The sequence below is a fragment of the Centroberyx affinis genome, unplaced genomic scaffold, assembly GCF_046629955.1.
Source record: "Centroberyx affinis isolate AG114_WGS23_722 - 3 ecotype Tasmania unplaced genomic scaffold, CSIRO-AGI_Caff_v1 ptg003056l_1, whole genome shotgun sequence".
NCBI lineage: Eukaryota > Metazoa > Chordata > Actinopteri > Beryciformes > Berycidae > Centroberyx > Centroberyx affinis.
Window position 1 is genome coordinate 241,372 of NW_027281143.1, and position 24,931 is coordinate 266,302.

General features: G+C 43.3%; 2 protein-coding genes across 2 annotated transcripts in view; both read left to right on the forward strand.

The window, feature by feature from the left end:
- Positions 1-18,455, forward strand: part of trappc9 (trafficking protein particle complex subunit 9) — a 171,338-nt gene extending 152,883 nt beyond the window's left edge. The window contains exons 23-24 of the mRNA XM_071537471.1: positions 16,134-16,357; positions 17,775-18,455. Of these exons, the coding sequence (XP_071393572.1) occupies positions 16,134-16,357; positions 17,775-17,954 (404 nt within the window). The 3' untranslated portion in view covers positions 17,955-18,455. The remainder of the gene's footprint in view (positions 1-16,133; positions 16,358-17,774) is intronic.
- kcnk9 (potassium channel, subfamily K, member 9) overlaps positions 16,967-24,931 on the forward strand; it is a 40,575-nt gene continuing 32,610 nt past the window's right edge. Inside the window, exon 1 of the mRNA XM_071537473.1 lies at positions 16,967-17,030. The gene's annotated coding sequence lies outside the window, so the exon portion shown is untranslated. The remainder of the gene's footprint in view (positions 17,031-24,931) is intronic.

Genomic DNA, 24,931 nt, shown 5'->3' on the forward strand with positions numbered 1-24,931 from the left:
CACCACGACAACAAAACAAGATCTGTTGGATGTTTCACACAGTACCAGATTCTCTACATGATTTTCACACCATCCTTGCCAGGTACATGTGTTTTTTTTTTTTTACCAGCCTTTGGCAGCTGAGCCAAAAAGCTAATTTTGGACACTGCACATATGACTAAGCAAGCACAATGGCAGGCCTACAACAGGTACTCTCTCTCGCAAGACTCTCTCGCTCTCCACAGCTTTAGTCACACATGATGCTCATCGGCATTGTTTGCGCGCTGCTTTGCCCTCTTGCATCTGAAATGAAGTGTATTCATCTCCAATGTGGTGAGAAGGGCGGTAATTAAATAGCACTGCAGTCATTCCGAGAACTGCGGTGAGGCATTGCCAAAAAGATCAGAACAGAGGCGATAGCATTGGCTGAACCTTTTGATTTACCTTTGGGTGTTACAGAGGATGACACGCACACACACACACACAAACATAAATAATTAATCACGCCTTTATTACAAACCTTAGATGCTGTCTTCAGCCTTGTCAGTCTCACTAAAGTTCATTAATTTATTCTTTAACAAACAGCACTAACCCCCTAAGTAAAGTGGCGTATTTTCCTCAGTAATGACTCTTGTTTACAAAGCATGATAAAGAATCTGAGCGGAACTGAGTTTACATGAGCAAGGGGGAGGTGAAGGCATGTTTTTAATGAGAGGACTTTGCTCTAGGTGCATCACAGCTAGTTGACTTCTAACCCTTACAGTCCTGCTTAGGGGACTGGAATAACTTTTCTGATTGACCACGGCTTGTTTGAGCGAGGCATTGATTGCTGGTCATTACGTTGAGGAAGTAATAACCTCGTGGGTACCTTAGCACTGACAGCTCATTACCGTTGCGTGTCTTCTTCGCACCAATAATTCACCCGGAAACACCGTGCATCTCGCACCGCTCCCTTTATTGCTGAGAGCCCAACTTCATTCATGTAGCTGAATTTTGAGTCTTTGAAGAGAAAAATCTTGTTTGCGTTGACTAATTCGGACCTAAAGCCCTCAGGCAAAAAGATATTGATCGCACACTTTGAGTCGATACAGACAGCGAAAGGTGTTTTCTATATTTTATTTTGTATTGCTGTTAATAAAGAATAATACGAAGACTCTATTTCGATTGATACTGCCTTCCATTATACATGAGATTAGTCCAGCATACATAATTTTGTACATTTAACCTCACATCCCCTGCTCTCTCTCTATCTCCATCTCTCCCTTCCCTTCAAACACGCAACTAAGTTGCTGTTGCAGAAACATTCTCCGGCTGTATGTTAACACAAAATGCAAACCTGTTCCCACGTAAGTCCTGTAGATAAACCACAGTGTTTCATTTTCCCTTATTAGTTGCTAACTGAAGCGCGGCGAGAAAATACATGGTGGCGCTCTGTGTGGATTCTGTGTGGGTGAGTAGGCAGGGCTTTGTTGCACGCCTCTTTTTAAAGAAATGACACTCATTTTAGCTGCGCCCCTCTGGTTCCTGCCTGGGAAATCCTCTGGCAGTCTTTGCTGCATCTGCGTCATCAGGAGCAGTTGTTACAGCTCTCAGCCTCCCACATGACGGCAAGCACGACGCAGAAAGAGGAGGCGGAATGAGAAGCAGAGGTGCATCCCCTGCCTTCTGAAAGCAGTTTGTGTGGGTACTCAGACAAGACTTGTCTTTCGGAGTTGCGGAGACAGGGTTTTGTGCGATGCCCCCATCGCAATTTAAAATGACTTTGGCTTGAACTCTGTCGTGCGGCACGGCCCTTTTTCAACTATCAGATTAGTATGGAGGAGACTGCACTCAGTGTTCTTTGACCATCGCAAACCCAAACAGCCACAGGGCTTTATTTCCCAACGTGGAAGGGAAATTGTTCCTTGAGTTCTGCCCTAACCCACTCCTTTGACTATTTCAAGTCAGTGATCGAGTCAAGTTAGTCATCTTGTCCTAAAAAGATTTGACTGAATAGGTTGAGAGATCTCCTCATACAGGCCTATCCTGGTTCTTACAGGTGATGCACCAGGACTTTCAGCTAACATGGCTTTCAGATTCACTGAGAGAGAGGCCAGCAAGCAGGGAATCTCTCTGCAGCAGCAGGTGCTGAAGTTCATGATGCTTGCTGACGAGATGAGATGTCCATATTTGTGGTCATTGTGTACATGAAAACTCGTAGCCAAAAGAGTCAAAGTTGAAATTTGTTCAACTTTTCAGTGCTTGCTGTGACCTGTATTTGCCTGTGCAGGTGTTCAGAGTAGGAACCTTCTATGGGATCCTCATGCAGAAATTGTGTGGTTTTTGCATAGGAGGCTGTTGAACAGTAGGCTTTATTCTTTGAGTCATTATTGCTTTAGGCTCTTACACAGTATTTCAAAAGCAGGTAGAAGGGAATAACCACCTGCTAAGTGCACCACTAATTTGACCCCTTACTTTAAAGGGGGGAGGGGGGGTTTGTTTGTTTTAGCTGTGCATATCCTTTCCCACTTCAGTATATCCTCAAAAATAAGTGCCTTTTAAATAGTTTTTCAAATGAGAAGCTTATATAGTGTTGAAGAAGCAACGTATCCTTCCACTGGAGGAGATCCATCTCAAGAAGGCTAACCATTCCAGCTGAAGTTCCGCCTCATTAAACAAAGCTCAATGCGGATATCAGCAAAACAACAGCAGCAGTTTCTTTTCTCAATTGGCTTCAGTCGGTTTAAGGTGAAGACGTGGACAGGGATTCCGTTACCGCGCCTGAAGGTATCTCCACATATTAGGGGCGTTAATATCGGAGGTAAAGCGGGTTCATTTGCGTAATTAGGGTCGGAGCATATTAAGAGAAGAGCGAGGGAGGCGGGGCGACGTAATGAGGCAGGGAAATGGAAGTGAGTGCGGCATGTGACAGCAGGCATGTTTAGACTGCACTACAGTGAATCCCTCAGGGGAGGCCCGCTAATGAGTTTGATTTTGCTCGAGTTGAGTCAAAACAGTCAGCGGCTGGTCCCCCCCCCCCCCGTCGGATCCGTCCTCCGCAAACGAGCACCTCCACCTCCACCTCCACCTCCACCTCCTGTTGTTGTTCCAGCGTTCGGTGCGGAATTGAGACGGCGGGCTATTGTCCACTCGTCTGTTTGCTTTTCCATACTTTGAGATTATGTCAAAGCACGAAGAGGTGGATACTTTACAGTGCAGCGCGTCCCCTAGTCAATCAAGTGCCATACTGTCCCAGTGAGCAAATATTTGACGGTGATAGAGGCTTTGTGTTCCATGGAAGCCATTCTCAGGCGATGGAGATAATGCGCTTCTCACACGTGTGCAGCACTTTTAGTTTGTTGTTGTGCTTGTCAGTGTTTGTTTTCAGGCTAAAGCCCCTCACCCCGTAGTAGATATTGTGCTTACTTTGCCAAAGCTCTCATCTGGCCATGATTGAGTGACTGATGTTTGTTTGGATTGTTTTGTATGGACAGGACCCCGGTTTCTCTGTCTCCATGTCATTTCACACACCAACACAAGCACTCAAATAATTGTTTAGTCACTTATGTAAAATGTTTGGCACTAGACAACTATCTGTTATCAAGTTCTCTTCGGACTACATGTCTGACTGATGGCTTTTCTTACATAGAGCAAGTTGTAGTGCTGTAATATTTATCAAACCAAATGAGCTACGGTACACCCCAGGAATGTCTTGCAGTCTATTCCTACATGAGCAAGGTAGTATCCAATTAATTATAATGATGCATCTCTTTGCCATTCAGGCTGGAGATTCGAGAAAAAAAAAAGAAACCCAGATTTAATCAGATGTGATCCGCACAAAGATGTAATTACAGAAATGACTCAGAACCACACTCTGTCAAAGAGTTTGATGTTCGACAATGTTGGAGGAATGGCTTGACAAATGAGTGAAAAAAATTATCATCAAAGTGCTTGGACCTTCTGTGGAGAGAGATGTCTCTCCCAGCAGAGGTGGAGAAGATGCCAGATATCTTGGTGAAGGGTAGGTTATCCCAGGGTAGCACAACTTCATCATTAACCGTGAGCTGAATATGGATCAGGAAAGATCATGGGCTGTGTATGTGTTAAAGGGGAAAATATGTTATTCCAATTCTATCAGTATTTGTGAACAGTGACAACTCTCTCCTCAAACTCAAAACCAGAGAGCTAATAATCAAATTTATAGTGTTATCCAGACACTTTCTGGAGTTGCTCTATTGACAATGAATGGATGAGTGAGTTTATGGGCACCGTGACAGTGGCCAGAGTCAATATCAGCACATTTTGTAATTAAAGTTTTGTTTGTGGTTCTACCCACAATGAGCTTGATTTCATAGTGCGCGTTGTAAACAGTTTTAAAAATTGATAACGAGGGCTTACTTTTGGAAAATCACCTTGGATACAGTCTGTTTTTCCCTGTAGAGTTCAAATAAGGTAATCAATACCACAGGTAAAAACACAATGTCCAGGGTAGAGTGGAACGTCCTCCTTTTTGCACAGGATAATACTTGATAAATAAAACATAATCTCTCTGAGCCGTGAAAGTACTGTTTGCCTTGCCACGTGGCCACTGGCCATGAGAATAGCCATTCTGATTGTTTAAATCAGCACACTGTTGGATTATCAGATTAGCCTTAACGCCGCAGCTGTTTTTGTTGTGCTCTCTTTCTCTTTTCCCTCCTTCAACACTTTGGCTGTCGAAATCTGCCGGAGGAAGATAGTCCTAATTATTTTCCATCTATATGTGATTAGCAGAGATTTGCCTTTAAAGGCTCATTACATTGTGCGGGATGAGAAAGCCCTGTTGAACCCTCGTCTCCTATCCGGCTCCGGTTCAGACATGGGCCAGTGGCTTCAGACGCGCTCCCTCGCTCTCTGGGGTTGCATTCATGGCTGACTGTGCTTCAAGCCTCCGCGGGATTATGAAATTACATAATAGTCTCTTATGCTAACAGTGTTTGACTCATAACTTTTCATCAGCAACTTTTCCATCGTTCATTATATGCTTTGTGAGATTTGGCGGGCATTTAGGCCTGCTATTGCAGAGGAGGTCAAAGTAGAGTCACTATAGTGTCCATTCATCCTGTAGGCTGGCTCTCTAGTAAGACTAATTGGAAAGCTGCTATATAAAAGTCTTCTGAGGCTGTTGCAGTTGTCTCATTTTCCCCCCTCACCTCATACAGACCAGTATCTACGAGTCGTGTACCTTGATTAACCTTAATTAATTCTGAGCTTTCTGACATCAATCCCAAACTCTTAGCAGCAATCTAGAGTCTTTATTTAATTGAGGGCAAGTGTCAGTATGCAGAACATGGAAAAATGAGATCATTAGAGTTTTAATGCTGTTTGGTTACAGGTGTTTCTTTAGTGGGAGAATTGGGGATGGATTGGGATTATTGCCAAATCCACAGTCTTATTCTTACTGTGGCTCAGGTTCTGCTGATGTGTAGTGATGTTTAGTAGGGGGAGATGCAGAGAAGGAGCAAAAATGCACTCTTGGAACAATTGATGTAAAAATACATCAGCTTCAGTTACAAATTGGGGTTTGTCCAATTCCCCTTGAGATGCCATAGTTTCTCTCTATTTGCCGAAGTTAATTTCAGGTGTCAAATATGGTCACTGACAGGAAATCTTCTCCACCCACAGGAATTGCCATTTTGAAAATTCAAAAGAGTGAAATACAAACTGTCTCTAAGAAGCACTGAGCGAGCGCTCCGTCCAGAGAAAGCTGGACTCATCGGCGATGGCTGAACCTGCTGTGAAAATGTGTTTTTTTTCACCACCTCCACTCCCACCAGTCACTAAACGGAAGAAATTTAGGTCCGAAGACTGCAATTTCCTGACTTCATATTACATCATTTCTGGGTAATGAAATCCCACAAACTTCACCGATGGATGAATTCAGCTTATCTGATTTCTACAACTCAATTTCTCCAATACACTTGTATGTACAATAATGATATTATCTGATGCAATCGCCAGAGGAGTAAGTCTTTAAGTTGCTTTTACAGTAAGAACCCTTAATTGCGCAATTGTTTAGATGGATCAAATGACTTTTAGTCCATGTCATGATGCTCTTGTATTGAAGAGTGGGTTTCCTGTATTATGAGGCTTACTCTAATGGCTCAGAGGCGTACATTTCCGTGCATAAGTAAATAGCTGTGAGTCCACAGGAAATGACATACAGCAGTGGTCAATTGACACCGGGCAGCAGTCGTACCACGAGCCTCCTGTACAGCATCAGAAATTGATTTTCTTGAGTAAACACTATGATAAGCCCAAACATCATTTTGTGGCAGGTGTCTTTTGAGATCCCATCTGAATGACCATTGCTTTTTAACTCTAATTCCTTTCCTTTTGATAGAGCAGACATTGATTTTTATCTTGCGGGGTCTTAGGAAGCGGCAGAGTAATAAAGAATCACGGTTTCCTTTACCTCCCACCACTCCTCTCTTAGTGCCAAATCATAAGCTAATCTCTCTATTTCACACTTATTATGTCTGGCAAACATCTGCTTCATCCACACATCCACATCAGCACAGATATGACATTGGCTCCATCCCTATGCTGTTTTGTCATCAAGTATGCTCAGCACCCTTCCCTGCGTGTCTCTCAACCCTAATTTCAGAGTGAGACACACATTACAGAACAATACCCTATATTCACCCTCCAGTCTCCACTGCCAATTTCCCCATTACTTATGCGTGCGCTGTATTACTATAACTGCTATTTAAGAGTGCTGTAATGGACTGTCTGATCTGAAGGTGGACTGGAGTGCTCCCCATGTGACACAGATCACACACTTAGCTCTCTGCATTTCAGCATAGAGCTTTTCTAGGTGACAATAGGTGACAAAGGACTGCGCAGGTGGTGTGTGACAGCATCGCAGAAAAAAATGCAAGAATGTGTCGACAATGATAAACACATGAACGCTGAGGACAGAAGTCTTACTAACGCAGTTTCCTGGTATTAACATTCTAGAAGTGTCATTTGTAGTATTAATAAATGATTGAATTGAATACTGAATTATTTTGTTGAAATTACGAAATAAGTTGAAAATGACAGTTCTGTTTTTCGTCATTACTATTTTTATTAAAAAATGTATACGTATTTTTGAAACACCAGATATATTAAAACTGAAAAGTAGCAGAATGCTACAAGCTTATCAATTCTTCAACGATTCACCTGACAGTGCCCCACTCATCTGGTACTCCAAGCAGGTTAAAATGCCTCTACGGGATACTAAATTAACTTTTACTTGGTAGTACTTTTTTTTTTTCACCAATTGACAAATAGTCAAAGCTGCTCTGTGTTTCTATTTTCCATATCTGGATATGAAGTAATTATTTACACAGTCAGTTTATCATAGAAAATCACAATCATCTCATATGGGTGAATAATGCAATTATGGTTTTCATTAGCTGTGCTGATGTTATATACAAATTTATACATTTGTTATGTTTAAAGCAAGTCAAAGGTATGACAGCTTTATTTTAAGCAAAAAGAAACCTTCATTTGATGGAGGTCCTTCTGATCAGTCTGTATTTTGTCCTAGTTATGTTCCAAACTGAAATTAAATGAACGGGATACAAACATGATATTTATCATCTGCACACAAGCCAACCATGGTTGCCCATCATGAGTAATAAAAAGATTTCCTCTTCAAGCATAAGTTATGCCAAAACTTGTGCCTACTATTTAACAATCTGTGCTGTTTTGAAAATCATCTGCACAGTTTTGCAATTCCCTCTCTGTTCTCCCTCCGCATGGTTTAGCAATTCATGCAATTAAAATAGTTTGTTTAATCATCCACCATTAATTTTTTGCCTGAAATTTACCCATCCATTCATCAGGAAACACAGAGTATCATAACACAAAAATCCTTTTGCATCTATTTTATACATTTTCACTCTATATTTAATACAATGATGCCAGTATTTTAATGACTTTCTTGGTCTAAACCGTGCAACCTAAATATAGAAGCTCGTCACTGTTGCGGCAAGCTTAATAATCAACTTTTGCGTTATCATTTGGTGCAGCGGACATTGTGATATAATCATGCAAAAACTAGACGTGTTTCAACACACCAACCACCACCCTGTCAGAGGATGTGATTGGTGCCCGTGTAATTGGAAGAACGATGCGTGTAGTTAGGCTCATTCCATTCCTCATCCGCTCCAGTTTAGCACAAATGATCTGAGAGATATAAGGTATATAATGGAGATCGAAAATCCCAGAAAATCCCACTGCTGGTTCTACAGTACCTAATTATGCTCACTTGATAAAAAAAAAATATGAAATTCATTGATTGTATGCGCCATCAATTTATTTTAATGGATATACTGTAGCGCAGGAAAATGGATTACATCTGTAGGGAAGTGCACAATTCAGCACTAATGACACTGCATTATTTGTTGGATTTACAATAGCTTGTGGATATACTGGGGGGATTTATTTAAAGTCTTTGGCTTTTCGCCCCCAGGGTGGTTTGGTTACAGTGTTTGTAACACTATTGGTTGTCTCTGTGTGAGGCTACAGTAGAGCTTTCTGAGATAATAGTCATCATTGCTGTACTGGACTGAGCAGGAGTCATGTAGTTCCTGTACAAACACCCTGGTCAAATCAGAGTCAATTTCCACAAACGTTCAGGTCTATTTTCTGTTTCTGCCAAGTCTCAGGGTGTGTTGAGGTCACGCAGCTGAGTAGTTGTTGCCACATTCTTCTCAGTGAACTTATTTAGACACAGTTGAAACACATCTGTTGACAGATGAAGAACTTGGTGAGAGTTTTACGGAAGGTGAGAAGCAACTAGCAAAGGCGTGTTGTGAACCAATTTGGAGAATTGGAATTACAGTGACACAAAACTTGAGCACAATGCCATTGTGCCCAAGTCCAGTTCAATTCACAAGTGCAGTTAGGAGTCATGAACATTTGAGATCAAACCCAGGTCCCAGTCATCTACTGCTGAGTCCAAGTCAAACTCATCAACTCATGCAAACCGAGTCCAAGTGAAGTGCACTGGTGCAATGTTACCTTAACCTCCGGGGTTATGATAGACATTGTCAGTTTCTTAGAAATATGAACAGAATAGTCTAAATCAAGGTATAGAATTAACTAGAGCTGTAGGTCTAAATGGGTCGTGAAGTTGGAAAAAGAATCAGACTGAAGAATTAAATGGCTACACAGCAGGAAGCCCCAAGCCAAGATTGCCATCTCAGTATGGGGCCATTAAACTGTAATGGCATCTAGCCACCACTCATGCTCCCCTACAGTATTGATTCATTCTGTTCAGAGAGGTTGCTATATAGCAAAGATACTAGACTTTTTATTTTGTCCTGGTCTGCTGTTCTCACATGATTCAATAGAAACATTCTAAAATGCTTGGGGTGGTTTCCGGGTGACTCAGTTGGCTAAAGCGCACACCATGTACCCGCAATGTTGGATGTCATCCTCCTTTCTTCTCTCTCTTCCAATTCTTCTATTCTCTCTCTACTGTGGACTATCAAATAAAGGCAAAAATGCTGGAAAAAAGGGCTTACACCTACACTGGCCGTGAAAAGTTTGGGGACACCTAGCTTTTGAAAATGTTTAATAAATAAGCAAGTTTTCTTTGTCGGTTTGCAATAACTTAACCCCATTAATGACTAACTAGGTTTTGTTTGAGAAAAAAAAAATCATACACGCAAATATTTCTGACGATAACACTAAAACAATTAAACTACAGTCATAAAAAAAACACCTCCTTAGCAGCTGTAACTGCTGCGCACACTTTCTTCATGCGAGGCGTTCCTCGGAGACGCTCTGCCCCTACGGGACGTCCCAGAGGCAAAACCTTCTCTTCACACCAAAGACGACACTTTGATGAACGTGAAGCTGAGTGTTGAATAAATATATCCAAAGTATTAGTAAATAGCTATTTTATGTTAACAAAAGCATTGCAGGCATTTTTGTCCTTACTTATTCCCTCAAAAAATAATTTTGACGGGCAGTGCACATCCAAGACACATTGAATGCTTCCAGAAAGTCTAGTGAAAATAGAAACACGCATCTCTTGGGAACACAGTGAAAACATCTATTGCGGTTGGCAGCTTGCGAGCGCATCTCTGAATCACTCTCCAGTGTTGACAGTAAAATTGAATCGTATTAAATATGAGGGGGATTTTGACAGCCAGAGCCATTGATTACTCCAGAATGGCTTGGTGTCTGCGAGCCTTTATTTGTATTCATTCATTAATTATTCCCCTCCCACCCTTGTACTGGAGTGTCCTCAGACCTGTTGTTATTTTCTCCTCGAGTCAGACAGAGCGTACCCTTATCCCCACTTGTTGTGGACTGACGTGTCACAGTAACTTGCATTGTTAAAGATGTCAACAAGTGCGTGTGAGCATCTTTACCAGTATATCCCCGCAGCGTTCCACTGGCTTTAAAAGCCTGGTTGAGTGGGGCTCTAAGTCAGGGATAAGGATGCTAAACAGTGATGACCTTGAACGCTACCCTGCAGACAGTGAGACGGCAGAGCGCTCTCCTCTTTCTGAGGAGGAAAAGAGAGAGAGAATGCAAGGAAAAATGGGAGAGAAACATTCTGCCATTCACTCGTATTTAAACAAACTTAGGTCATGTTGACCCCACTGATGGGGAATGAAAGCACTGTTTGGTGTTTTGAAGCTTATAGAGTTTGGCCTTGAGGCTGTGAGAGTGTATGGGCTGGACTCGGATCAGTTAGTTAGGCGTCTTCCAGTATTAGTCTAGCAAGCTTATAACCTGTAGCTGCAGCACACGCATCTAAAGACATACTATGCCACCCACCATCTTTCTGCCACAGGCAGCTACTATTATGATTGGTGGTTGGAATTATAGCACCCAAGCAGGTCTGCTTGTTTGGGGTGAAGCTTCTTAAATATATCCTGCTAACAGTGAAACACGCTGTTGGCATTGCATTTGAAAGGAAGGCACAGATGGGCAGTGATTACTCAGACCTTTTATAAAGATGCTGTAATGGGAGAAGTTTCATCTGCCAATTTATGACTGCTTTATATTACCTTTACCATTTACTATCTATTACACTGCATATGCTGCTACATGGATGTCCAATATTAAAAGAACTCAACAGCTCAAAAAGTATGGGCCTGCTGGTCCAAACTGCTAATTGTGAAAATGTGTCATGTTCACCTCAAGCGTAAATGAGTCAGAGACAAACAAAAGCTTGAAGTCTCCTGGCTTCTCTTTGGCAGAGCAGATGGAATCTTTAAAAGCAATTGTTCATGGAAGGAAAAGACAACAGAAATAGAGTGACTGGTTGTTATGGGGATAATTATAAAAGGGGCAGATGGCTTAGGGGGATATCAGAGGCTGGCGGGTTATTTTTAGTCTCACTGCAGCACACCGCAACCTTTTAAAGCACATCCTCTGGCTCCATCCGAGCATTCATCAATGGCCCTCGCCGGCTGGAGCGGCGGCCCGGGCCAGCGTGAGCCGCTGAACCCCGGTGACCTGGTCATCTGGGCCCCGGACACGCCTCTCTTTGAACGGTCACGCTGGAGGACCACCCGCTGCCTCTGGAGCGCGTTTAACCTAGAAGCTCGGCATGTGTTTTATTCCCTCAATGTAAACTATTCATAAAAAAAACGACTATCCTATTATCATATTCATTCAGCTCCTAATCTTGTGCCGGCGAGTACGATATTGCCTTGTATTTCTGGCCCATTTCCATTTGTAGATAAAAAAAAATTATGCTTATTAAAGATGCTGAGACTTCTTTCCCCCCCATTCTTTGTATCTTTTCAGTTCCTTCACCACACACACAGTTTGAGGACGACTGCCCTAAATAGCAGCATAATTGCATATAATATGTCTTCCTGTAGTTTGATTCTTTTCAATGAACTATATTCCCAGAGAATAATATTGCAGATATGATCACTTTTGCAGAAGAACACACACACACACGCTTCGGAATCAATGTTATCACTGACTCTAGCAACGTTCCCGAGAGCAGGTTATAGACTACATGCTGGAGGTGTGATGAGCATGTCATGTACGAGAGGAGGGGGGGGGGGTTGTTTGTTTTTCGATCTGATTCGCCGCTTTCCCCCTCCCGCCCCGCAATATTTGTGTCTGCATGTTAATGAGCCGGGGTCGACGCGTTGCATAATCTCGTAAACGCCGGGCCGCATCTCTCCTCCGTCGTCTTTTTTTTTTTTTTTTTTTTTTTTTTTTTTTAATCTTCACCTTCTCCCGCACTTCACGGGTGACAGAGATACGGCGAGGGGGTTGGAGAGGCTCGTTTAATCTCCGCGGTCGTAGTTTGATCTGTGGCTTTCATACTCATGCACGAGGGAGGTGTGTGTGTGTGTGTCTGTCTCTCTCTCTCTCCCTCTCCCTCTCCCTCTCTCTCTCCCTCTCTCTCTCTCTCGCCCCGGTTGCTGTGGCGACGCCTGCCGCAGCGCTTTGCGTCTTTGCAGAGTGTGGCTCTGCCGGCAGCATCTGGGCAGAGCCTGTGTGCGCTAACATGAAAAGCCGGAGCCAGCCCCGGCTTAATGCGTTACGCAACAAGTCGAACGTACACACACACACACACACACACACACACACACACACACACACACATATATGTCGGCTGCCTTCATTTGTCACGACGCAACAGATCAATACGTAAAAAACCATAACGGTATGGATTTTGACGTGGAGTCCCGAGTCAGTTGGGAAAGGAAATCATGTGTCATGCGTGTGCTTACAGAAGTTTAGATGAATCCCTAACGAGAGGCAGTCTGTGCCACACACACACACACACACACACACACACACACACACACACACACTCCTGCTCCATCGTGTACCTGTTGCTCACGCAGCAACAGAGCACTTGTTGGAGCAGTTGTTGCAGCGTTTTGTCGCAGTGATATTTCTTCCTCCGAAACCTCATCACCCCCACCCCACCCCCCTACCCCCCTCCATGCCGCCTGCTGACAGTTACCTACTCTGTGTTTTCTGCTCTGTTTTATTAGTACGATTCCTCTAAACGGGAAACCCTGCTCTTCTGCAGCTCACTAACCTATTCATTATCTATTCTCTCCAACTCTCCCTCCCTCCCCCCCCTGCCAGCTCATACATCAGGCTGGGGAGAAAAAAAAAGAATGCCCGACTTGCTGTCCTGGCTTTTTTCATCCCGAGTTAAAGGGGCTGTGTACCTGGAAACGGTGGGCCTTTTTGAATAATGTAGCCCATTAAGTCTGCCCCATTGCCCTCTCTCCCCACCCCATAAGCCTGAGGGTTTACTCGGCCCCCCCCCGGGGAGGACGCGGCGTTTCCTGACACGCCTAGTTAACAGGAGGAGCGCGGGACCGGGACGGCACTCCGCCCCCCGAAACCGCCGCCGCGACAGGAGAGACGCGGCAGCTGGTTTTTTTTTTTTTGGTTTTTTTTTTCGGAAGCAGACGATTTGTCATGTCCTTTTTAAGTCGTCTCTCGGGGGGGGGGGATGCGGAAGACGCTCGCCGAAGGACCCCCGGGGAGAAGCGAGGCCAATCAGAAAACCTTGCCCCCCCCCCCCCCCCTGCTCTCGGTCGGTTTGTTTGTTATGAGGGGCCACACATCAGTGTCCGTTATTTATTCAAAGGTTATGGAGTGTTTATCATGTATGCGGTGGCGGAGGCGTCTGCGTTTTATCCTCCATGGCCCCTCGTTGTGAACGATGGGCCGCTAATGTCTGTATGCAGATGGGTGGTTTGTCTGAAATGAATTATGTTGCCTTGTGAGCTGTTCTCGCCACACTCATCATAATGATTTGGATATCGAAACACAACCGAAAACCATCTCCTATGCACGCACCGACAATTGAGATGCCATGCCGTTGGCAAGGGTAATTTTTGTGCAGTCTAATTTCCATAATTACAAAGCATTACATGTATTTTTAACACGGGCGCAACTTTTGCTTCACTGGAGCAGGCTGAGTTCTCTTCCCACCGCCTGTTCTCCCCCCTGTGAGTTTGCCTGTATGTCGGCTTAATGAGCGCTTGCCTCGGTGCTGATGCACTGTTCAGGATGGGGAGAGGAGGGGGACACACTGTGGCATGTTCTGGCTGTGGGTATGTGTGTGTGTGTGTGTGTGTGTGTGTGGAGGAGGGGTGGGGGGGGGGGCATCATCTCATCAGCTCAATATACACTCACCTTTCTCTTTTGTTCACTGTTAATGTGACAGAGAATTTATCTTCCGTCCATCTCCTAGCAACAATACTTTGAATAAACTAAATATAACTACATGGTAAGGTGTCACACTAGCCTCAGTGGCTATCAAAGCTGTGTGTGTGTGTGTGTGTGGAGGGGGGGGGGGGGGGTCTAAATGCATGGTCCAGGGATCTTCCAATTAATGTAGATTAGTACTGTTCAGTGGACCACAGTGTAACATGAGCCAAATTATTAAAATTGGCTCCACACAATGTTAAAAAAATGCACAGGATAGCAAAGCATACCCGCATCTGTGTGTTTGTCCGTGCGTCCGTCTGTTAGCAGAAAAAAAGTTGGACACAGATTTGCACAAAACTTGGTATGAAGGATGGCTATGGGTCAAGGAAGAACTGATTAACTTTTCATGTGGATTGTCCAAAAGGGGGCGTGGTGGTGGGCGTGGCTTATCACCAAAAGGTGCATAACTTTCTTGTGGGGTGTTGTCAGACATGGCGGAGGTCTACTTTTTCTAGTTTAACTTTTATTTGCCTTAAAACAAATCCAAGTATAATCAACCTAGAACTGAAAGATGCAAATGAAACATTCCACAACTTAAGAATATGCATAAATATTGGGCAGAAATTAAGAATATTTGGCACTTTTTCATTGCTTTGGTGCCCACTGTGATATTTTATTCATATTTCAAGGCTTTTAACGAAATGAAAAATATCGTCTACTGTAGGAATTGATCCACATTTAAGTAATAAGTAATATGGGTTTTTGAAGGTCAATAACAATACTGATATTTTTGGATGGAAGCCACTAACAGCTGATATTTTAAGACAATATTCAATACCTTTAAATTCGACCATTTTCATGCTCACACAGACACGGGAGCTGAATGTCACCCTCCTGTAGCTGCAGCCTCCCCCGTGGGCTCTCTCGCCGACTGTGACAGCGGGCCTCGGCCGCCCACGCCCACCTCCGGGTAGACTGTCTGTCTGTCTCCCACCCCCACCACCCTCTCAACCACAACCACCCCCCCCCCGTCCTTTCACCGTACGCAACAGATCGGCGCACCGGCGGCACCGAACGCAGCTTCGTCTCTTTCATCAGCCTGTCACACAGGCTCAGCGGCTCTGACTGGCAGTGTTTATCACAGCCGCGGGCGTGACACTAGAAAGCGTATGACAGCCCGTTTCTCTGTGTGTGTGTGTGTGTGTTGCGTGTGTTTTGTACCACACGGTTATTCCAGGAGGAGTCATTACGTGGGCCGATCTCTTCGGGCGACCCCACCCCGTGTTTGGAGTCGGCCTCGCTCTCCGCCCGTCCCGCGAGCGCGAGGGAGTTCACCGAGCTCGTTGTTCAAAACAAATCACCGGGTCTCCCGCTCCAACCTTAGCCAAATAGGGGCCACGTCAGGAGTGACTGGCCACGCATTAGCGGAATTGAATTTAACTCACTCGATGTGTCTTTGTTGGAAGTGTCAGGGGAGAGAGAGGTGCAGCTGCGTGTGGGGAGCGCCATGGGAAAGAAGAAAAAAAAAAAAAACCCAGGAGAGGAGGGGGAGGGAGGGAGGGGGGGGGGGGTCGAACAATGTCATTCGTCCCTTCTTGACAGAAATTAGTCATGCATGAGATTGACAGGATGCCTCCGGAATTCGTTTAATACCCACAGCTCCTGCAATCTCCGCTAATGTCAATAAAACCTATTTCAGGGCGAACAAGTCTACTGATCCCCCCCCCCCCCCCCCCCCGCGAGAAACAATACAATGGGCCAGTCGTGGTCAGGCTGCGTTTTGATGAATGCAAATGAAGTGGAGATTTGAATGGGAGGCCCGTGAATGACCACCTGAACACCGAGCGCCGCTTTTAAACACTTCCAATCTCGTTCCGTTTAGACAAAACGGACCCCGCCGCCGCCGCCTCCGCTGGCTTCGCTCCAGTCCCCGCTAATCCCTCCGCTCTCTCTTTCCCCTTCTCCTCTCCTCTCTCTAGACGTGCTGGTGAACGGGAAGCCGTGCGACTGCGACGTCATCGCCGACTGCAGAGTGGGCGACGCCGTGACGCTGGAGGTGAAGCTGACCAATCTGAGCAAAAACGCCGTGGGCCCCTTCGCCCTGACCGTGGTGCCCTATCAGGACTACCAGAACGGAGTCCAGAACTACGAGCTGCAGGACGGCGTCACCTTCATCGGGTCCAATACGTTCTACATCGACACGGTCAGCAGGGGCTCGAGCGCCACGTCGGCTGTCGCTTCCCAGTAGACGGCAGAGACAAACACAAACACTTACCTCACGTTATGTAACCAGAATGCTTCATGTTGTCATGGGGATAGACTCAAAAACAAGAGTTCATACAGCGAGACCTCGGCAGTTCTTGGTGTGTGCTGGCAGCTGAGGGCACTTAGTAGTAGTAGCAGCAGTAGTAGGAGCACTAGTAGTAGTAGCAGTAGTAGTAGTAGCAGAAGTAATAATAGTAGTGGCAGTAGTAGTAGTAGCAGTAGTAATAGTACTAGTAGCAGTAGTAGTAGTAGTAGCAGTAGTAGTAGTAGTAGCAGTAGCAGTAGCAGTAGCAGTAGCAGTAGTAGTAGCAGAAGTAATAATAGTAGTGGCAGTAGTAGTAGTAGCAGTAGTAATAGTACTAGTAGCAGTAGTAGTAGTAGTAGCAGTAGTAGTAGTAGCAGTAGCAGTAGTAGTAGTAGCAGTAGTAGTAGTAGTAGTAGCAGTAGTAGTAGTAGTAGTAGCAGTAGTAGTAGTAGTAGCAGTAGTAGTAGCAGAAGTAATAATAGTAGTGGCAGTAGTAGTAGTAGCAGTAGTAATAGTAGTAGTAGCAGTAGTAGCAGTAGTAGTAGTAGCAGTAGCAGTAGTAGTAGTAGCAGTAGTAGTAGTAGTAGTAGCAGTAGCAGTAGTAGTAGTAGCAGAAGTAGTAGCAGTAGTAGTAGTAGCAGTAGTAGTAGTAGCAGAAGTAGTAGTCGTAGCAGTAGTAGTAGTAGTAGTAGTAGCAGTAGTAGTAGTAGCAGTAGTAGTAGTATTACAGTAGTAGTAGTAGTAGCAGCAATAGAAGCAGTAGTAGAAGTAGAAGATCACATTTAATCTTAATCCTGGACTTTGGAACAGCCAGAAGGGCCCTGCTTGTGCTTCATAGAAGGTTAAAAGGTCTATAATGGCTTGGAGCCAGACCTTTCACTGATCAGTAAAATCTTAAAATCAATTCAGGTAACCAGTGAAGAGCTGCCAGAACTGGAGCGATGTGATTTGGTCTGTTTGTACCAGTTAAAACCCTAGCTGCTGCATTTTGAACAAGCTGGAGGCGTGAAAAAGACTTTTGGTTGATGCCAGAATAAAGAGAGTTACAGTAGTGTAAACACGAGGAGATAAAAAGCATGAATGACTTCCTCCACATTCCTAAATGGCAAAAAACGGCTTAATTTTGGAAATTGTTCTCAACGCGAAGGAAGCCAACACTGCACCACTCTCTTTACCTCCTCATCAAAGCCTCAGTCGGCGTCAAATTTACTCCCAATTTTCTGGCAGCTGGCTTCACATTGGCTGACAGTGTTCCTAGCTCATTATGAAACGTTTGAAAAGGCGGTGGGTCTAATGATCCCCAATGTTCTGTCTCTTTGCCGTCGTCTAGGTTCAACCCAAAGAGAGCTCCGTCTGCGTCGGCGCCCTGCTCTTCCTGTACACTGGAGACTTCTACCTGAATATCAAGTTCCAGGACGACAGCGCTGGAAGAGAGCTGCCGTTGGCCTGGTTCGGCCTGCCCAGCGTCCACATCAAAGCCCTGGACACACCGCTGCACGCCGGGGCCTAGGGGCCTCCAGGGGCCCGACAGCCTGGGCCTCAATGAAGCATCCAGGTGGTTTTATTTGGTTTTGCCTGTAAATACGTTAACCTTATGAATTGAATCACATGTACATATTGCCTATTACTTTGTTAAAGGTTATTTATGTAACTTGAATGTTAAAGTATGTGTACAGTAGAGTACAAGGGCATATAAAGTCTTCTTTAAAAAGCCCCTGTATGCATGCTTTGTTGCAGTCCACCAATGTAACACCAATTACATTTTTTTTCATCTTTAGCATCATATGTTTGATTTTTGAGTTAGTGCCATTTGTTTGTTACTGTGCACTTCAAATAACTACTGAAAACAGAATTTTGAAGTATTCTTTGTGTTGAACAGAAGAAAAAACTATCAAACTCATCTGAGCTGTCAAAAACAATCTGTGCAACCATAATGAAGGACTTCTGAACTTGACTGTCTCGGTCTGACATTATCATTATGTGTGTTATATAACTTGTGTAAATAAATGTTAAAAAGAAGCAACCTCTGTTCAACTTGTCATTATAACTACTAATACCCCCATCACTGCTGTGCCGTTGGTGAAGTATGTAATAATATGTTAATTTGCAGGTGAATCATCATAACCATCTTAGCTCTATGACCATCTTCAGCTGGAGTACTCAAGAGGTTTTCCTACAACAAGTGGCTTTGAATGGGGCCTGCTTATCAGTGAGAGAAAACACTCACCGTAGGGCAGTGTAGCATTGGTACAGTAGAAATCTCTCTGCTAAGGCCACCTTCTGTCCCTCCGCCTGCCCAGCCATTATGTCCAGGCTTTTGTGTGAAATGAGAGCTTATATGGAATAATGACAGGATCAGGGACTGCTCACCTCTTATTCACATTGGCTGAACACTAACCTTTCTCTAGTTTGTGTTAACAAAGCCATGAAGCAAAACGGCCACTTATCTTTGAAAGCAGAATACATGGAAGTAGAAAAACCTGCGGAATGTCACTTCAAAAACACAACAAAACCTGCAAATGACACATTTCAAAGTGTGATAATCCTGAAATTGTCCACAGAGATCAGAATAGCAATGATTTACCTGATAATTTGACTGTAAATTCAACTTCTTTTAATAGGGTGGTTAATATAATAATGTAATATTTTGATCTAATATTTTCAGGCTGGAAGACGGAGGATGTGGGGCATGGAGAGGCAAAGAAATGGCATCGCTTGCTTGTAGATTTTTTTATGTCACTAGCTCTGTTCCTCCAAAAATATTATGAAATTGTGGGATGTGAAGCATCTTGGATCCCAATGGACACGCAAGGAACAGGCATCATTTTTTTCTAATGCTAAATTTAGTGATGTTTCCCCATGAAGGATACATTTGAAGCTCAGCGGCAAACAGTTTTTCCGCTTGTAGTAAATTTGTTAGTTTGCATATTATGTGAATAATATATCAGCAAATACGCGCAGAGTTCATTAGTAATGCGTATGAACAATTCCAGGGAAGTCATGCCGTCCACGTGTTAACATTTTTAGGGGTATTTTTACCCAACAAACACAGAATCAAGACGAAGGAAGGCAAAACTGGGGAGTAGATCTAAAACAGATTGTGTGTTTACCAGCTTGAAAAAAAAAAAAAGATTCAGTTCTTTAAAGATTAACAGCATCTCTAAGTGGGTCTACTTCTGCATGCATCAATAAAAGTGGATTATCTCACTTGCAGAGGTGTTTTGTTGATGTGTGATTGCGGACCGCAGGCTATTGTCAGTATGGGCAGAGAACAGAGGGAAGGTCAGGATGCAGCGCCCGCCTGGAGACGCTGATAAGACCCAACCTCCTTTTGGACGCCTCGTGCTGTAAAATACACTCCTCTCCGCTTGGCTCATTGGCTGCTCATTGTGCTTGTATCAACTCCCCCGATCGTGCACACTTTTAAATTCCTTTGTCTGTCTTCTGTATATTGTTTTCAGAACCTTAAAGCGGCGCTACGGAAGATTTTTTATGTAAAAATACACCCGTACTATCAGGCTAGATCACAAAGTGGGGCTGCAACAGAGAATACTGTCCCATCTCATCTAATTAAAACGCTGTAGATTTGCCTTATTTTCCCAAATTCAATTCTGGTATCGGGTATGGATACGTCCTTGCCCACAGAAAGTGATGAGGATCTATATTCTATGATATTATTTCTTGAAATGGAAGTATTTTTTGAATTAAAAGGATATGTGTTAGTGAAAAAGATAAGTCGATTAGAATACAAATACCTAATATTAAGTCTTGTCTTTGTTTATTAGTCTTGTCAGTGATGTGAATCAACATCATTGTGCTTTATGTTTGTGTATGTTTTGTATTTTTTCTATATGTTTATTGATCTGTTTGTTTTGAATATCTCACAAATGCTAAATAAAGAAAAAAAAAAAGTCTTAGGATCTAACTGCAGGGCAAGAGGTTTGACCTCCAAAGAATGGAGAATATCACCCAGGAGAAACTTTAAGTGGATCTACTTTTCCTGTGTACTTCCAACATTGCTAGGTCGAGTTCAAATGAGGTTTCATATAAAAAAATAAATAAAACAAAATCAACACTATTATTACCCACCACCCTTCATTACCTTGCAGCGTACCTGTAATTCTGATCGTAATCAGCCTAACAATCATCCATCAATCTGCAGACTGCTAATGTATTTCCCACCGGCGGTCCTCCTTCCCTCATCTCAGCCAGCTACCACAGTGAGGAAAATGACTTGTTGTCTGAGAGAAAATGGGAGCCAACACATTTGGAGGGAAGACAGTGGGCTACAGTGTGTGACGGCGCAGGGAAGAAGCGCGAAAACATCGGATGCAAATTAATCTCCAAGAAGCCAGGGTTCAATTAAATTCCTACCTCCTCTCTTTCAGTATTGATAGGTAAGTCACGTCCATTCATATATTTCTGCAACCTTGATATGTAAATGATCTCCCAGGGTTGAAGGGGGGGGGGGGGGGGATTATGGAGTGCGGTGGAAAAAAAAGACCAGCGATTTGACACCTGCGCTGCTCTTTCACTCTCCTGCCTCTAGCAATGCAGAGGGAAAAAAATAAAAAACTACTGCCAGAGAAATGCACAGAAATCCTCATCCGCTGCATTTTTACTTTATCCGCTGTGACTTTCTGACTTAAAATAATTAATGAGCTGTCTGGCATGGCACATAAGCTGCTAAGTATGAAGGGAACCTATACCTGAACTCTAAAATGTGGAACTGTGAAACTGCAGCTTATGTTTAAAATTCCTTACAGTCAAGTTTGCATTGCACAGATTGGACTTTTATTTATACCAACATTTTGGCTGCTCTGGAGGCAGAAATAATCCCATTGGTCGAGTTAAGCCTCAGTGGGCGGAGCCAAAGAACCACAGTTTTTCTGGCTAAGCTAACATTAGCCTGAAGCCCAGTGAAAAAGGCAAGAGGTAAGAGAGGAGGAAGCTAATATTATGAAGCCTAGCGCTCTGCTGCTAACTGAAAAAATGCTAAGTTCTATGCAAAGTTATCTATGTTAGCTAGTTAGCCTAGCTGACCTTCCAAGTTCAAACTAGCCATACTAGCCTATAGCTATCTAGGTAAGCTAGTTAGCTAGCTGCTGACCTTCCAACAACATGACTGCCATGGAAGTGAATGAATAAAAAATAAGTCATTGCCATTTATATTTTTTATTTTGACTGCCATTCAAGTTTGCCAGTTAGCTAACTTGCATTCTGAAAAACTGTGGTTCTTTGGCTCCGCCCACTGAGGTTTAACTCAACCAATGAGATTATTTCTGCCTCCAGAGCAGCTCTGTTTGTAGAACTAAAACTCTTATCTGCATTCATTTTTGTCATTGGGTTCCAGAGACAAAGTCATTGCTGCAGTGGTCTGCTCCAGAGGATGGCATCTTAAAAAAACAACAAAAGAGTGCATTAAAAATAAAATATATCATCTGATGTTCATCTGAAATGTTCCAGCACCCATTATTTGTGCAATACTTATTGAATTTGTGCCATTTTCTCTTAGGAAACAAAGAGATACCAGTGAAAGCAAACACCTAAAAGCCCTCCACATCTGCAGAACAGAGGTTCAGTCCTGTTGGGATCCATTAGCGTTGCCTCAGGTAAGGCGACAAGCGTGAGTGATGCGGCCCTGGCTGGTCCCAGCATGAATCCGGCCAATTACTGGTTTAATCATTTGACTGATTTGAGATAGCTGCATTTTGCGGGCCGGCCACCGATTGCAGAATTCCTCCTGAAAGTTAATCAGGCCGATCAATCAGGACTGTAACAGGATTTCTGCTTGTAACTGCTCTAAAAATGGACAGGGTCGAGAGAAAAATGACAGAGAGAGAGCTGGTTAAAATGATGTAAAGACACACGCTTCCAATCGATAATGTCCAATGAAATCATTGCTCAGAGGCTTAAATATTCCTAAAGGATCAATGGAGACATATGAAATTATGCGTGTTTGATCGATGATTCCAATTGAGTTAATTTCATGTTTATTGGAGACATTAAAAATAAAGATCAGTGTGTTTTGTGTTTATTGATCTGTGGATTAGATTTTTTCAGTTTCTTCTCATCGACCATAATGATAAAGGGAGTAAACTGCTGAATCCTAAACTTCTCACATCCTTCACACCTAACAGTCTGTGTGTGAGATAACTGCCATCTATTTAGCTGATGCAACATGAAACTCTGCAGCTCCTGTAGCCTTCATAAAAAGCTTTTCTCTCTGCTTCGGAGCTCGTCTCTGTGTTTGTCTGCGAGCCTGTGTGCGCTGATCATAATGATCTTACTGCATGTTCGGTGTCATTACCATGGAGACTAATCCAAGTAGTTGCCATTATTAAACTTTCTCTCTGAGCTTCTCCAGAAACGCGGTGCGAGCTCTGTAGGTGGGTTGAGCGGGGACTTGAGATGTGAGAAAGGGGGAGCTAAATATAGACGGGCTCCAGATCCAGACGCTGTTGATTAGCGGAGCTGTTTAGACTCTTAAATGGCTGCGTTTATGAAACACTGTGGCTGAAATCTAGGCTGCTGCCTGCACATGGTTCATGAGACAAGCTGCTCCTGTGAACTTTTCTCTCTCTCTTTTTTTAGGTTTATGCTTTTGTTCAGGTTAAAGTGTGTATGAGTGTGTGTGTGTGTGTGTGTGTGTGTGTGTTTTCATGGAGAAGATGGATGCTTTGCACTCCAAACTCTAAAATGAGTCACAACCTGCAGAAATGGTATGATTACATGATTTAGTACATATAGCATTGGTAAACAAGTAGCCTAATAATCTGCAATATTTTCATATAAATGAATGCCTGTTTGTTGCTATCTATTGCCTAATCTATATCCAGTTCGTGAAAGCTTTTAAATGGTCTGTTCTAAACAGCCGGTGTCTGGTAGGTTTTTCCCGGGAAAAATCCTCTGCCGCACAGGAAGTGATGCGCTTTACATTTCCAGTTTGTTTAGAATCAACAGAAGAAGAACTGGGTAGTTAGCATGAGCAGTGATAGTCACCGTGGCTGAACAGACAAAGAACAGAGCGCCACCTACAGAAACTCAAACTGCATCAACAGAGAATCCAAGCTCCGCCCACACTGTTTGATTGACAGGTGATCTCTGGGAAGCGCAGTGCAGAAACACCACAGCAATGAGCGCTATAGCAGATGTCAGCAAAATCCATCAAAACAAGGATCTTGCAGATTACCACTATAACTTTCACTTTAATCTGGATCTAATGACATGAGAAAAGACTTAATTCACCTAAAAGAAGTGTTGATTCACACTATACTATTATTTTAAGGGCAGATGGACTTGTAGAGTGACACTGAACCACATGAGACTGAACCACTGCAAAGGGAACACATAGATTCATTTTAAAGCCCTTAATTTAGCCCTCCCTTCATTTTGTATTATATAAAAATGCCAATGAGGATAACATATGAGAGTGAAAGTCCATTTTGCACCAGTGCTCAAAAACAAAACAAACACAAACCATGTATATTACAACTGAAACAAAAAGAGCCTTCAAACACATTTCATAATACATAATACGGTTAAAGCTCATGTTCAGCTGCCACCTCCTGTCCACTAGATTTGAGAATGAACAATTTTCTTCAAAGATTAAAGGAAAAAAAAACCCAGACATCTCTACTTACTCACTGGCTGATTGTGCCTTTCAATAACGGTACTTACTCAAAACTGACAGAACATAAAATTTATATATTTGTGAAATCAGGTGACATCTCAGGTCGACCCAGACCTTCAGCTGCCTCCCGTTCCCTTTGAAGAGATGTAATTACAGGTAAGGGGGGGGGAGATGTGACTCACTTCTGCATATAGTAAGAGTGTGTGAGGTACTGATGCAGATGACACTCATAATCAGCCACTGGAGATAAAATGAATATGATGGATAATGCCTTTTTTTAAACGGTGGCTAGTTGAGGTGTTGACCCAGAAGCTGTATCACCTAGGATATGATTTTATGCATATATTATCTTCCAATGCAAATGAGCATAACTAGCTGCTGTCATTTTCAATTGTTGTTCATAAGCAGCTTTATATAATGAATATGAACTACTTGAATTTGGCCATTTTCCATTGTAATTAACATTGTCTCTCACTTTAATCTGTGATGTGATCAAGAGACAAAGCTTGGAGCTCTACAACATTCAACATTGTTTCATTTGGGTGTAAAAAAAAACACGAACAATCACGTAATAAGTCCAAAATGTCAGTCTCCAGCTCCAAAACTTTCCATCTCCCCCCCCCCCAGATTAGAGTCTTCCAGTTGCTCTCTGGTTGTGAGCAGACAGTATGCATCACAGCTAAGCACTTCAGGCAGTGTAAATAGCCACTGATTGCATTCAGGAGGGAGGAGGATTGGCAATTAATGCACGGGACAAAATCAATGTGGACAAACAGCGGGCCTTTAACAAACAGGAGGAATATTGGAAAAAATATGATTAGTCCTAATGGTTGTCAAAACCGGCCCGTGCCTGG